This window comes from Panthera onca, chromosome A2 (assembly GCF_046562875.1).
Source record: "Panthera onca isolate mPanOnc1 chromosome A2, mPanOnc1 haplotype 2, whole genome shotgun sequence".
In the NCBI taxonomy this organism is placed as follows: Eukaryota; Metazoa; Chordata; class Mammalia; order Carnivora; family Felidae; genus Panthera; species Panthera onca.
The window spans coordinates 81,973,432-81,988,971 of record NC_138340.1 but is presented as its reverse complement, the minus strand read 5'-3'; the positions used below and the strand labels follow the sequence as shown (position 1 = coordinate 81,988,971).

The 15,540-nt window shown below is 40.4% G+C and overlaps 2 protein-coding genes across 2 annotated transcripts in view; one reads left to right on the top strand and one right to left on the bottom strand.

Moving 5' to 3' along the window:
• Positions 1–8,052, bottom strand: part of PTPN12 (protein tyrosine phosphatase non-receptor type 12) — a 103,719-nt gene extending 95,667 nt beyond the window's left edge. The window contains exon 1 of the mRNA XM_078442532.2: positions 7,568–8,052. Within this exon, the coding sequence (XP_078298658.1) occupies positions 7,568–7,666 (99 nt within the window). The 5' untranslated portion in view covers positions 7,667–8,052. The remainder of the gene's footprint in view (positions 1–7,567) is intronic.
• Positions 8,053–8,332: 280 nt separating this feature from the next.
• GSAP (gamma-secretase activating protein) overlaps positions 8,333–15,540 on the top strand; it is a 204,477-nt gene continuing 197,269 nt past the window's right edge. The window contains exon 1 of the mRNA XM_060632294.3: positions 8,333–8,608. The gene's annotated coding sequence lies outside the window, so the exon portion shown is untranslated. The remainder of the gene's footprint in view (positions 8,609–15,540) is intronic.

Genomic DNA, 15,540 nt, shown 5'->3' with positions numbered 1-15,540 from the left:
ACTCACTCTCTCTCTCTCAAAAATAAACATTTAAAAAAGAAAAAGGAAAAAAAATTTATACTCATTTTACCTATTTTCTCCTCAACTATAATCTAGATTCTTCCTATATTCCACCCCAAGCTGCTATTTGTGGTGACCAAATCACTCCTATTTGGCAAACAAAATGGGTACTTTCTCAACCTTACCTTACCAGTCCTCCCAGAAGTATTTGATTTTGCTAACTACTCCTTTCCTGAAACTCTCCCAGACTTTTCTGACAGCTTCTGGGTTCTCTTCGCTTCTTTCCGAGCATACCTTCTCAGGAACAGTCACTAACCTCCTTTTCGGACTGCTATTTATTTATTTATTTATTTATTTACTTACTTACTTATTGTTTGTCGGACTGCTCTTTAAATGCTGTTGCTTTCCAACCTAAAACTGGTCACTTTATATGTTTATCTGAACACACTCATTTGCTCCCATACTTGCAACTACCTCTTACGTGCTTATATGACAAGTTTCAAATTTTTAACTCCATCCTGTCAGCTCTCTTGAGCCCTACATTTCTACTCAATGTTTCACGCACCTCAGTTTAACACATTTAAAACTAAATTCTCCCCTACCTTGAAATCTCCTCCAACCGTCTTCTGCTTGATCCCCTCTACCTGTTTCTCCTCCCATACTCCTAACCCTACCAAATGATATCTTCTATTGGGTGATAGTATACCAAACCAGGAACCTTGGAGTCATACTGCAAATATTTCTTTCTCCTTTACTACCCACATCTAGTGAAGTGTTAAATCTTCTTTCTTAATCCTTATCAGATCCTTTTTATACTTTCTACTGTCTTAGTCTTCTTATATTTCAACAGCTTCCAAAATGTTCTCCTCCATCACTAATTCCACCCTTAATACTGCCATCAGAATCAACTTTCTACAACACAAATCTGTCAAATAACTGCTTCCTCTTTTTTTTTTTTTTCTTTAGAGAGAGAGAGAGAGAGAGAGAATGAGAAGGGGAGGGGCAGAGACAGGGGAAGAGAGAGGGTCACAGGATCCGAAGTGGGTTTTGTGCTGGCAGCAGACAGCCTGATGTGAGCCTCAACTCACTAATGTGAGAACATGACATGAGCCTAAGTAGGACGCTTAGCAGACTGAGCCACCAAGGAGCCCAATCACTGCTTACCCTTCTTAAAGCATGAAGTGGCTCTCCAGAGACCAACAGTAGTGATTCTTAGCTTTTCTACTAGCACCTATCTGAATGACAGAAATGAAGGCTCATACTAAAGCAGGCTGGAGCCAGAGGGTGGGGGTGAGTGGTTGAAGGTGGAGGAAACACTGCTAGAATGCTCAGCTACTATGTGTATTTTCTTAACACCTGCCCACTATCCATGTGAGTTTAGTGTAGAACTGTTCAAAATTATTATCATTGAACTACAGAATAAATTATAGCATAGATATAAGAACTTTCACAATCTAACCCCTACCTAACTTACTCAGCATCGTTATTAGTCCTTACCATGCATTACCTCATTGGTTCTCAAAGTATGGTTCAGGGACAGCCCACCCCCAGATCATTTCAGAGTCCATGAAGTTAAAACTCTTTTCCTAATAATATTAAGTCATGTTTCCTCACCTATAAATATGATAACGCACAGACTTTCACACAATAATTTTTAAAAATCAGTTTCATTCTCTGAGGAGTATACAGTAGAGTTTTCTAGAGTACATGACATGTGATGCTATGTGAAATGTAACATTGCAATGGTATGAGTGAAGCAGGGGAGGGGCTTCTATTAAGCCAGACGTAGAAATTTGCAAAATATACAAATAATGCTGTTTCTCACTACCTTTTGTTCTGAATAATTATCTATCACATAGTTAATATGGAATGAGTTTATTATCATTATCTTAAAGTGTACTATTTTTTAAAATATGTTTTAATTTGTAGTATAATAAATAAACAAAAGCTTTTTGGGGGCCTTCAGTAATTTTTAAGAATGTAAAGGACTCTTGAGATCAAAAGATGTGAACTGCTGCATTAGTTATAGCAGATTATCTTTTCCTTTTTTTAAAATATAACTTTTTGTCAAATTGGTTTCCATAAATTATGGCAGATTATTTACCACTTCCCTAAACATGTTCCACTTTAAAACTTCCATCCTTTTGCATGGTGATGTGCCCTCCCTCCACCACTAGCCTAGTCCCAGCTAGGTCCTAAGAGACCTCAGATGTATCCTGGAGAAACAGAACAAAAAGAACAGAGGTTTGGGGGTACCTGGCTGGCTCAGTTGGAGGAGAATGTGACTCTTGATCTTGGGGTCTACACCTGTGCTGTATATATGTATGTATGTATAGAGATTACATACATACATATATACACAAATAGAACAGAGGTTTTGAAGTCAAGCAAGATACTTAACTCTCAGAGTATGCTTCCTCATGTGTAAAATACAGGTTATATCTACCTCATAAACTGTTGAGTTAGTAAGAAAGGGTGTAAAGTATCTGGCGCAGTGTTTAGTATATAATAGAGATGAAAAATGTTAAGTTCTTTCCTACTTAAAATAACTTATAAAGTCACTAATGTTACCATAGTAAAATAAAAACCGTATAACAATTATTTAATCATAACAAAGCAAATAGGCTGGTCATTTTGAGCAGTTCTGTCAGGATTACCACTTGTAGAACAAATGGTTTTATATAATAAATCCCCTGAAATAAATAACTTCTATGGTAGTTCTTGGGTATCTTTGATAAATTAAGTTCAGATTAGTTTAAAACATCAAAGTTATTTTAAATAGCATATTAATATAGGATGGCTTGCTATTATACCCAGTTCAGCCTCAGAAAAATGTCCTTAAATCCTCTCCTCCCAATATTTCACAAAAAAGTACTAGAATTCACACCTCTGTTGCATTCTATATTTTAAATACTCCACTGAATTCACTTATTATGTTTTTGTTTTCACCTTCATAAATGTAGAGAAAGCTGGCTTTTAAGCTGAAGCTGCCATATTTGTTTGTAGCTTAAGTGTCTTTTGTGATTTTTTTCATATACAACTGTGTAATGTAAATTAGATAAACTTTAGCCTGATCAGAAGAAATCTACTTCTTGTTTTAATGTTTTACACATTACAAAGCTTTAAAACGCACAAGAAAATGATTGAAAACAAAGCCCAGATACTTCTTTCTTTCTATGTCTAGTTATCTGTAACTGACTATATGAATTAGCCATATGAGAATACACAGACCTTAGCACAATAATTTGTTAGATGATGACCCTAAACGTCAGTCCCAGACCTCAGCCCTGTGAAGTAGCATTTTTCTTCTTTAAAAGATCAGTCATCTGGGGCGCCTGGGTGGCTCGGTCAGTTAAGCGTCCGACTTCGGCTCAGGTCATGATCTCACAGTCCGAGAGTTGGAGCCCCGCGTCGGGCTCTGTGCTGACCGCTCAGAGCCTGGAGCCTGTTTCAGATTCTATGTCTCCCTCTCTCTCTGCCCCTCCCCTGTTCATGCTCTGTCTCTCTCTGTCTCAAAAATAAATAAACGTTAAAAAAAAAAAAAAAAAGATCAGTCATCCTATTTTAAGTGGCCTGCTCATGGTCAGACAGCTAGCCAATGAAAGAGATGGGAGTAAAACCCAGGTCTGTCAAACACGAATGCACACCACTCTACCTTATACGTTTGTTTACTTGTCATGATCACTGTCTGCCATCTTGCAAAGAAGACTTATAGTCAATGGGGCGCCTGGGTGGCTCAGTCAGTTAAGCGTCCCACTTCAGCTCAGGTCATGATTTCGCGGTTTGTGGGTTCGAGCCCCGCATCAGGCTCTGTGCTGAAAGCTCAGAGCCTGGAGCCTGCTTGGGATTCTGTGTCTCCCTCTCTATCTGCCCCTCCTCCACTCATACTCTGTCTGTCTCTCTCTCTCAAAAATAAATAAACATTAAAAAAAATTTTTTTTTAATAAAAAAGAAGACTTGCAGTCAAGATAGGAGAAACCAAGTTCCGGACCTGCCACAAATCAGATGTTTAACCTTCAACATGCAAGTAATCATCTTGGTACTACAGTTTACACCATCTCAGTATCTTAGTTTTCTCCTTTCTAGGGTTGGGCTGGGGAGGACTCAACACACCAAGGCCAAAAATAGAAAACTCAAAGAATAGTTAATGACAGGTGGAAAATTTTCAAATTAAAACAAGATACTATTTTCCGATCATCAAATTATCAAAGAGCAAGATAATTAAATGAACACTCATGCATTACTGACAGTTGTATACATTGATACTTCTTCAAAAGGTTATTTATAGATCTGTATTAAATGTTTATATCCTTTTACCTAGTACTTCCACTACTGGAATATATCTTATGCAATACTCCAAAATAAGGAAGCTTTACACACAAGTGTTCATTACAGAATTATGACATTGTAATAACAGAAAATAAATGGCCTAAACATTCAACCACAAGCAAATGGTTAAGCTATAAAATGGTTGCCAGGTGAAATATATTATATAGCCACTGAAAATGACTTTTGCAAGTGAAAAACACTTATCAAAATGTTAAGTTAAAAAACAACAACAACGATATTGGGGCACCTGGGTGGCTCAGTAGGTTAAGCATCCGACTTCAGCTCAGGTCATGATCTCCCGGTTTGTAAGTTAGGCCCTGCGACAGGCTCACTGCTGACCATGCAGAGCCTGCTTGGGATGCTCTGTCTCCCTCTCTACCCTCCTCTGCCTGCTCACATGCGTATGCGTGCTCTCTCTCTCAAAATAAATAAACATTTAAAATACATATATATATTTATATATATAATGGACTATATATATGTATATATATACACAAAATGGAAAAAATATATATATGTAAAATGGAATATATCGTATGGTCACACAGATGCATTAAACAGAGACAGCCTTTGAGTGATGGGACTAGGTAGGCTGGATACAACAATGGAAAGAAAACATTTTGGATGTCCACCCACTTCCTAAGAGTAAGGCATTATTAATTAGTCTATAATTTCCAAATTTGAAACAATGAACATTAGTACTTTATACTTGAACAAGATTATAACAGCTAGATTATCTCTAAGGCTCAGTTCTAAAATGCTAAAATTTAAAAATGCATTTTTAGCCCACATAAGATTTGAAGAATAACAGAACACTTAAAATTATTAGCTGATTTTCTATTCTCTTTCCATGGTAGAAGGGCATGGTTTCCCACCAGCATACCACCCAAGGGAAAAAGCACAATCTAGCAGTCTTAATTATAGCTATTGCTTATCAAGTCATGGAATAAAAAAAGCAAGCACTATAAAAGAATAGCCTTAGTCATCAAATCTCGAATGTAGACTCACCTAGTATCCCTAGGTATTATGGAAAAAAAAGAAACTCATTTAGTCCTTCAGAAATGAAATCTCCAATAGGAATCCCTGACTCATCCCCAAAGCACAAACCCCAAGGCTACTTCCCCTGTAGTTCAGAGACTGGGCACCTGTCCTGATGGCCTTCATCACCAAACAATGCTCTTTCCTGACAGGATGTGCCCAGGGATAACCAGATGACTAGCATGCAAAGGAGAAGTGACCAAGGACCACACCACCTCTTCTTCCATAACCAAAATAAGACTGCAATAGACTAATTTTAAACTTTTAAAATATCTTAAGTAAATATTTTCTATTTTTGCTAAAAATATAGAAAAAAGGGACTCCATCCAATTATTGGTGACACTACCCAAAAGATATGAACACAATCAAAATTCTCAATGTAAGATGAGAAAATGTTCCTTACCTTTACTTCGACCAAAAATTAATTTTTCAAAAATACATAGGCTAAATATCAACAGAAAATGTTTAAAATAAGTCATAGATTATTTATATTTTTCTGTTCTGAAAAGATACTAACAAAATCTTACTCCTATCCTCTATTATTGGTCTAGGAAGGCGGGAATCACAAAGCTCAACAATATCATTATTATATTGAGTAAGGTCAACGATCTATTTTATAAGCTGTTAACAATTTTAATGCTAAAGCTTTACTAGACTGGAGTCGCTTTAAAATGTGAAAAAGCATTTCAGTACTAAAAGTCATATCACCTGCACCTTGTAAACAATTAAACTGTACTTTGAAACAAAAACTAGCCAGCGTTTGCTGCTCATTCATTTTTATAGACATTAACTGTGTATCCTTTTTACAATCGAGAATTTCGGAGTTAAGTGCTTATTCTTGGAGTTGTATCTTGCCCAGGCGCAAAATTTTCCCTAGCTTATTTCCCATTCTCAAACCCCGCCAAGGCTAAGGAGCAACCTCTTCCCAAAGTCCCACTTCCTTTTCCATTCCCCAGACCTCCAGAGTTTCCAACGCCCCAGTCTTGCGCAATATCCGTAGGAGCAGCAGCCGCAACCACCGCCTCCTAAGCCGAGAAACAACCCTAAAGGGAACATTGTCCAGCAGAAAAATAAAAGGGGGGCCGGAGGGACAATGTAGGAAGTCGACTTCTGGTCCCACGCCTTTGTATCTGACCCCCTCAATAAGTGATGTATCTAGAGCAATTTCACGAACAAGACTTTTAACCTCCTCTCCAGCCAGCCAGACCAAGCAGAGGGCGGAAAGAGGGGGGCGGGGGGAGGCTGAGAAGGTTATCTCCCAGTTCAGGGCTTCAGCCCGTTTCGTTGCCTCCGCCCCACCAGGACTATTGTTCCCAAGTTCCCCACCCCCACCCCGGATAGGAAGTGATAGTCACATCCCCTCCGCCTTCGACAATATCCCCTAGGGAGTCCGAAGTAGGCTTCCTTCAGGATAATCACCCCCTCCACACACACACACACTTACCCCCTACACACACACACACACACACACACACACACACACACACACACACACACAACCCGTCAACCTAAAGTCACGATGACCCCAACCCCATCTCAAACCTGGGTCTCCAGAGACAAGAGACCGGACGAGGGTAGATGGAATTGGGCAAACCAAGGGATTCCCTACGGACAATCCTTTCCCAAGCCTTGGAATAATAACTGCGAACCCAAAAAACGGCAGAACTCCTCCCTTGCCCACTTCTGAGACCAGCCTGAGCAAAGGGACCCCAGGAGTTAATGCCAACCTCAACACCCCCGTCCCTCCATCAGCTGCGATCTGCTCTCCACCCAGGGTAGACACCTTGCCTCGACCCTCCCAGGAGGGGCAGGCTGGTTAGGGAGTGGGGGTGGAGGGACGAGCCCCCCCTCCCGCCCCGGGTCTGCACCTCCTTCGGCTTCGATTCCCGGCCCGAGAAACAATAGGTGGTCGCCGGCGGCGGTGCAGAGTGCGGGCTCCGCCGGGGCCGCTCCTTTCGCGCCCCTGGCGCCCGCGGTGGGGGCCGCGAAAGCGGGATGGGAGGGAAGGCGGCCGAGGGGCGGAGGCGGTCTCACCTCCCGCCGGCCTTCGAGACCACCCGGCCCTAAGGAGTTGGTGCGCGCCACTCCGCCCCTCTCCTCTCAGCTGCACACAAAGCGCTGGCTGCCCGGGCCGGCTGGGCGAGGCGGTGGTGGGCTCCGGTGCCGGCGAAAGGAGGCGACAGCAAGGAGAAGGACTCACCATGAAGTCCCGGGCGAAGTTGTCCTCCCCATTGTGGTCCGGACTCTTCATGGCCTGAACCCTCTGGATAAATTTCCTCAGGATTTCCACTTGCTCCATCCTCCCGCGTCCCCCCGGCTGCGGTGGCTGGCCCCCCCGCCGCCCGCCCGCCCGGCGCAGAGCTCGCTCAGTCTTCCCCAGCTCGCTTTCCCGGCCCTTCCCCTCCCTCCCGACCCCCGCCTAGCCTCGCCACTCCTTTCGGCTCCTCACCGCTTAAGGCGGCGGCAGCGGCAGCACCGGCCCGGTTCCCGACCCCACAACTTCCAGGAGCAGCGGCCGCTCTCCCACAGTACGAGGCGAGCCGCTGCGGCTAGCGCCAACCCCAACCCCCAGCTTGCTCCATCCTCCTTCCCCGCCCTCCTCCTCCTTCGTTGGGAGACGCCGCCACCGCCTCAGGAACACGGCTCTCCGCTCTCCCTGCCCCCCCCTTCCCGGTTCCTCCTCCCCCCCCCCCCACCTCCACCAGCACCCGCAGCCGCCTCTCCCCACGGGCGCGGCCCCGCCGCCACCCAGACGCGCGGCCCCGCGCCGTAGCTCCGCCCAAGGCGCTAGGACGCGCCGATTTCACCCCACCCCACCCCGCCCACCCCGCCTCCGGGCTACTCTCCCAAGCCCGCCCTGCCGGTGCTAGCCCCTCTCGGAGTGGCTGGAAGGCTTTTAGCTGTCGGCTGGGCTACTTGACTCTACTTCCGGGGCGTGGTTCCGCCCCGCCTGCTAATAGGTCTGAGGAGGTCTGGAAGGAGGGAGTCCGCCTCTGAACAGAGTAAATCCTAGTCAGTCGAGTAGGATTTTAGTTGGAACTTGCGGGCTCACGGCCTGCTAGTGGGAAAAGCATCGTTCTAGAGCGCTTCCGCGCCGCCCACAACTGTGGGCTAGGACTACAAGTCCCGACCCGCGGGAGTCCAGGGAGTCCAGGGAGACCCGCGGGGGCGGGAGAGGGCGGCGGTGGGATAGAGAGGCATGCTGGGAACTGTAGTTGTGTCACCTCCACGTTCACAGCAGGTATGTCTTCATCTTACTAGTGGTTTGGTGACTATTGACGGCAATTAGACATTGGCACTTTGGGGAATGGCTACGGTCAAGAAAAAGGAAACGTTTCTTGAGTGAAAGGACTTTTGCTTTTTTGCAAATCCGTCCAAACCCTGACGAGTGAGCTCCTAGTTGGAGTGCATCCAACACGCTTGTGTTGGGGGTTGTGATTGCTGAATGAAAGGGAATTTATCTAGCGCTTAGATTCGCAGCCCTTCCAAAATGAGTAATAGATTTTTCTCCATTGAATGGATTGTATAAATCTTTATACATCTTTGTAAATCTAGTGATCAGAATATCCGTCCTAGTCTAATTAACCATTTTACAAAGAAAGTGATTCGCCTAAGTTCCCTCAGCATATTCTTAGCAGAGCCAAAACTAGAACGCAAATCTTGTTTTCAGTACAACGGTTATATTTCCTCTAAGGAAGGTAAACATGTGGTAATGTGACAGAAGTGAAGGATTTTATTCATAGACTTTTTTTTGGTCACTTATACCCACAAGCATTTTTTACAGATACACTGCTTGGTCAAGGAATTTGGTTAAATAGAAAATATAAGTGATAGCCCCCTTTTCCCAGATAAATGTTTAGAACTACTATGGAATAAACTCCTTCAAGAGAATAGGTATGAGTCGCAGATAAAAAAAATTTTTTTAATAATACAATTAGTGTGTACTAATCCACTCCTCCTCTCAGAAATAGGCACTTGCAGGTGTGCCTTTCTAAATCTCTAACTATGCATTTACATATAAAAATATACATTTTACATTATATATATTTATATATATTTATATTTATATTATGTTATAAATTATATATTATTATATATTATATTTATATTTAAATATATAATATATATTTATATATATATATAATATATATATATGCAGTGTAAAATGATACAGGTTTGTTCCATATTTAAAAATTCACTTAGAGGAACAGTTCAGTTTCTAAGGTAAGTTTTATCTGAAACAAGGGTCTGGAGTATTTTACTTTAATCAGTTACTGAGACTCCATTTCACTGGATGGAAAGGTCAGGATCTGGACTTGATCACCTACTAAGATAGCTTGCTGTAGGTACCCCTTTTCCTCCAGAACTGGAAAAGAAATTAGACTCTCAGCAAAGAAATGGGCAGATGATCAAGAGTACTTCTACTTTTGATATATCAAAAGAATGTACAAACCAGAGGGTGATTTATAAAGACTATATGCTAGACAAGTTGTCTAACGGTCTAGGGACAGTCTGATGGGAAGTGTTACTTGTTTTGAGTTACTGAGTCTATTTTGACTAGTGTTTTTGCAATTTTTTTACTTTTCCTCTTAATTGGCATGCTTCTCTCTCTTTCCTGTAACACTGTGTGTTTTTTGAGTTCTTAGCAGCTACCTGTGGCATCTGATGTAGGTTAGGGAGAACAAATGTACCTCTGTGTATTTAAACTCTTTTGCAAGGGCTTGGCAGTACCTTCCTCATTTTAACATACTTAGGTCATGTTTCAATCTACAGATATTTCTTGTCTACCTCAAAATATGAAGGGTTGTAAATATGAGAGATTATGCTGTGTGTGTGTGTGTGTGTGTGTGTGCGCGCACGCACATGCAAGATACATCAGTGTTTTTAGGGATGGCTTCTTAGACTGCATAGCCTGGAGGAAAAACAATAAGCGGTTAGTTATACCATGAGTGATACCAAATGAGTGATACAGATGTTGAGTCGTTTAACAGTTCTGAGAAGAGACAATTGTGAATTGGTTATCACGATGCAGTGGTCCTATCCTTGAAGGATATGTGAAATTGGGTTTGAACGGAAAGAAGAGCTTCCACGTAAGAGAAGTGATGAAACAAAAAGCATGAAGACAGTAAAACAGAAGTTTGTAGCAGAATCTTTATATATGTGTGAAGGCGCTAAAGTGGATAGGGATTGGATTCTGGAGGATGTTGAATGCCTGGAGAATGATGCGCACTTCATATTGTCAGTGGAAGTCACCAAAGGATTTTGAGAATAGAAGTAGAATTAGGAAAATAGCAATCTGGCACTTTTTAGATAAATCATGACTTAATAAGTGGAAAGAATGGAATGAGGTATTAGGAGCCAATACATGAAGCAACAAAAGCTGTAACTAAGGTCATAGTACTTCAATTACAAAGACATGGATGGGGCGCCTGGGTGGCTCAGTTGGTTGAGCACTGACTCTTGATTTCGGCTCAGGTCATGACCCCAGGGTCATGGGATCAAGCCTCAAGTGGGGATCCACGCTGAATGTGGAGTCTGCTCGGAATTTTCTCTCTCACCCTCTCTCTCTCTTCCCCCAACCTCTGCCTCTCTCTCCCCTGCTCTTTCTCACTCTCTCTAAAATAAAAATTAAGGAAAAAAAAAGACACAGATGGAATTGGAATTGAGAGAGACAAAGAACTCAGAGAACTAGATGACTGACTGACTTAGTGAACAAGAAAGAAGGTAGAATTACAAATGACTGAAATTACCAAATTAGAAGAGATCAGAAAGGTTCACAGTACACAGGGCTATGCATGGTATGGGCAAATGGAAACTTTCATGCACAGATGATGAGAGGCAGTTTGTCCATAAATGTATAAAAATGGAAACGTTATGCATGCTTTGGCTGAAAAATTTATAGATAATATTTACAGCTGTATACAAACATATATACTTATTGCAACCCTATTTGTAGTAAAAGTGGAAACAATATACCTTCATACCAAAAGGGACTAGTTAAAAAACAAAATCACATACATATAATTAAGTTTTTTGAAGCCATTCAAAATATGAAAAAAATAATCTTTATATTTTTATGTGGAATAGGCCCCAAGACGTACTTACTAAATGAGACAAGGTAGGCATTGTATTTATGGTATTTATTTACTTTTATGTAAAATAGAATGTGGATAAAATGCTTGAACATAGAACTTTGCAAAAAATACTTCAAAAACTGTTCGCTTGTGTTGGCCTCTAGGAGGGCTTTGAGAATCTTTGGTAGAAAGGAGACAACTTCCAGTGTGTATACCCTTTTATATTCCAAATATTTTACTCTGTGTGCATTACTTTTCCAACAAAATTAAATCTATTTAAAATTTTTTAGACTTCCAATCTAGGTGATAAGAAGAATGGCAATATCTTCTTTATAATTCTTTTTTTTTTTAAGTTTATTTTGGGAGAGAGAGAGAGAACATGCGGGGGATGGGGAGAGAAAGAGAGAGAGAGAGAGAGAGAGAGAGAGAATCCCAAGCACGGAGCCCACTGTGGGGCTTGATCTGACAAACTGTGAGATCATTACCTGAGCCAAAGTCTAGTCTGATACTTAACCAGCTGAGCCACCCAGGTGTCCCTGCAATATCGTTAATAAAAACATACAAATGAAGAAAAATGAAAGCAGATCTTATTTGAGAGAATTTTTTAAGTAGCACAGGCTAAGTTTCAGAATACCGACCTACAACAGTTCTCAAGAAACTTGACTATCTTGCTCATCGTCAGCCGCACTTGACCCAAATTAACTAATCCCCATGTAAAACTGGCCAGCATCCTGTGACCTGGTGTAGAAACATCATGTTGGCCAAGCAGTTCTCACTGTTCAGAATCCGAACTTAGAAACCTAGAGAGCATTAAACAGCAAGGATAGAAGCTGAATGCCATGGGGTACAATTAGGGCAGGCCTTGTAAGAATAGAAATTATAAAGAATCCAGTTAGTCAAGAAAGAAACATTAAGCAGGCATATAGAGATGTGTAGAGATGTCACGATACAACCCATGTGGCCATGAGAGAGGTGGGGAGAATCCCTGGAACAACTTGACTTAATAACTTTTCAGGACAGGTCTGTTTGGCATTTATTCCAAAAAGAAATTCTGCTTTTCCTGAAACAGAACAGGGCAACAAGAAAGAGCATGGGCTGTGTGTGAAGTGAGAGAGATGAAGTTTCAAACGCCCACTCCATTTCTTACCCAGGGTGTCACTTAAGCTCTCTAAGCCGTGGTTTCGTCTTCTAGGAGGTATGTTTCAGAATTAGTGTGCTACACACATTACCCTCGCTCACCAAAAACACAAAATAAGAAACTGGTTAAAAAAACAAACAGTGAATGATTTCTGAACCTTTTACTTTTTTACCTCCTGTAAAAGAGCCCTTCTTTGGGCTCTTGCCCTACTCACTCTCCACCTTCACTCTGGGTAAAGACATGAGGGATGAAAGGAAAACCAAAATACTGCTTTCAAAATTTATCTTCTTACTACTTTTGTGAAGGTTGGGGGAGGGGGTGGAGTTTGAAACCAATAATTCAAAATGGGTTTCAGGATTATCTACCTGTTTCATATTCACAGTGTACCCTTCCCCCCTCACTCAGGTAAAAGTAATGCTTTATATCTGTATAGAAATTTTAACTTTTGGAGTATTTTTATGTATATTCTTTCATGAAAATTACCTTTGTTATGGCTTTCATGGCATTGTGACTCTTTGCAAGTTGTTCTTTGTTCTTTTTTAACAACTCTGGGATGTAATTTCGCATCATTGCCCTCATTAATAGATGAAAACTAAATAAAACATGGGAGTGGGCATGACTAGCTCACTTGTAAAATACAAATGTCAGACGCATGGCCAGAACCCACAGGTCCTGAGTTTCCAGCTTGTTGCACAAACCACTGAGTCACAATGCTTTAATATCTGGTGTAATTTAAGTGAAACTGCAGATGAGGATTCAAACCATTCCTGAGATTCCCCCAAAGTAGCACTTGTAATATTCACTTGTCATGTATAAACACCTCTTAGTCGTGTCTACATTTTCAAACTAAAGGTCTCCTAACTAGGAAGTTACAGGAGAGTGAATACGGAAGAAGGGAGGGGAATTCTTCTCTAATTTATTTCTGGTATCCCTTACTCCCTTATTCCTAGGCCTAGTCACCACAAAAAAAAAAAAAAAAAAGCTGTAAAGCTGCTGACCATTTTTAATGTGAGTTTACTTTTGAAGCATATAGTCCGATAGATAGGGAACTGGGGAAAAAGCAGCGTAACTTTTTAGTCTAGTATGGCATAACATTTGTAGAAAAAGGCACATAAAAATGGAGAGAAGTTTGGGAAAGGATGAGATTTCTTTAATCCTTAATATGTATTTCCAAAGCTAATATTTCAGAGCTTTTTGACATAATACTCTCCATTTATTCCCATAACTCTACCGCAAGGTAGGTAAGCCAAGTATGATTATCTCCATCCATCTTTATGGATTAGAATACTACTGGGGATAATAATGCCTAAGCTTAAAGGAATTAAATGATTTGCCCAAGGTCATATAGATGGCAGAACTGGAACCAAAACCCAGGCAATTCTCCACTCAATGAAAATTTCCCAGTGTTGTATAACAAAGGTTAAAGAGTATAGTAATAAATACTAACTGCAGGTGAATGCAGTAATTAAATCTACCCTCTAACTTTTCTTTTAACTTCCAAAGATGTTAAAACATCCATTTCATTTAACATCCAAAGAAAAATTAAAATTTTATAAATAACTTCAAAGTCAAGTACTACCTTAGTATCTAATTAGTGATCTTTCAACATAATGACATTCAATTTCTATATTCAGAAATGGATCATTAGCAGGGGCTGTGAAATATGATTGTACCATATAAAATCCATCCAGTGTATTTACTGGGCTCAGGCCCAATTAGCAACAGAAAGCCCCAAAATAAAACAAGGAAAAATCCCTTTCATTCAGTGACTGCTAATATTTTGGATTAAAAATAAATTGTAGACAGAGAAAAATGCTGAATGGTCTCACTTATATGTAGAATCTAAAAAAGAAAAAAATAAACCACGCTCATAAAAAAAGAGATCAGACTTTTGGTTACTAGCAGTAAACGGTGGAGGAGAGGAGGATTTGGAGGAAGATGGTCAAAAAGTACAAACTTCCACTTAATAAGATTAAGTACTGGGGATGTAATATGCAACATGATGATTATAGTTAACACTGCTATATAATGTATAGGAAAGTTGTTAAGAGAGTAAATCCTAAGAGTTCATATCACAAAGAGAAAGGTTTTTTTTTCCTTCTTTTATTCGTGATAATGGAGATTAGGTGAACCAATTGTGGTAATCATTTCACAATATATATAAGTCAGAACATCATGATGTATGCATTAAACTTACACAGTGATACATGTCAATTATTTCTCAATAAAATTAAAAAAAATAAATTGTGATTCCACTTACATGAGGTATCTAAAGCATTCAAATTCATAGAAACATTAAGTATATTGGTATTTACCAGGGACTGAGGGTAGGGGGAATAGAGCAGTTGTGGATCTTTTTTTTTTTCTTTTTTTTGTTTTTTTAATTCCAGTGTAGTTTATATTAGTTCCAGGTGTACAATACAGTGATGCAACAGTTCTACACATTAGTCAGTGCTCATCATGAAAAGTGTACTCTTAATCCCCTTCACCTATTTCACCCATCTGTTCTTCTACCTCCCCCTCTGGTAACCTCAAGTTTGTTCTCTATAGTTCAGAGTCTGTTTGTTTTTTGGTTAGCCTCTTTTTTTCCCTTGATCATTTGTTTTGTCTCTTATTTCCACATATGACTGAAATCAGTTGGTATTTGTCTTTCTCTGACTGACTTATTTGGCAAGATTTCATTCTTTTTAATGACGTGTGTGTATATATACGTGTATATATATGTGTATATATACACGTATATATACACACATATACGTGTATATATATATCACCTTTTATCCATTTATCAATCCATGGACACTTAGGCTGCTACCATAATTTGGCTATTGCAAATAATGCTGCTATAAACTTGGGGGTGTGTATCTTTTCAGATTAGTGTTTTCATATTCTTTGGGTAAATACCAGGTAGTGGAATTACTGCATCATATGGTATTTTTAATTTTTTGAGGAACCTCCATA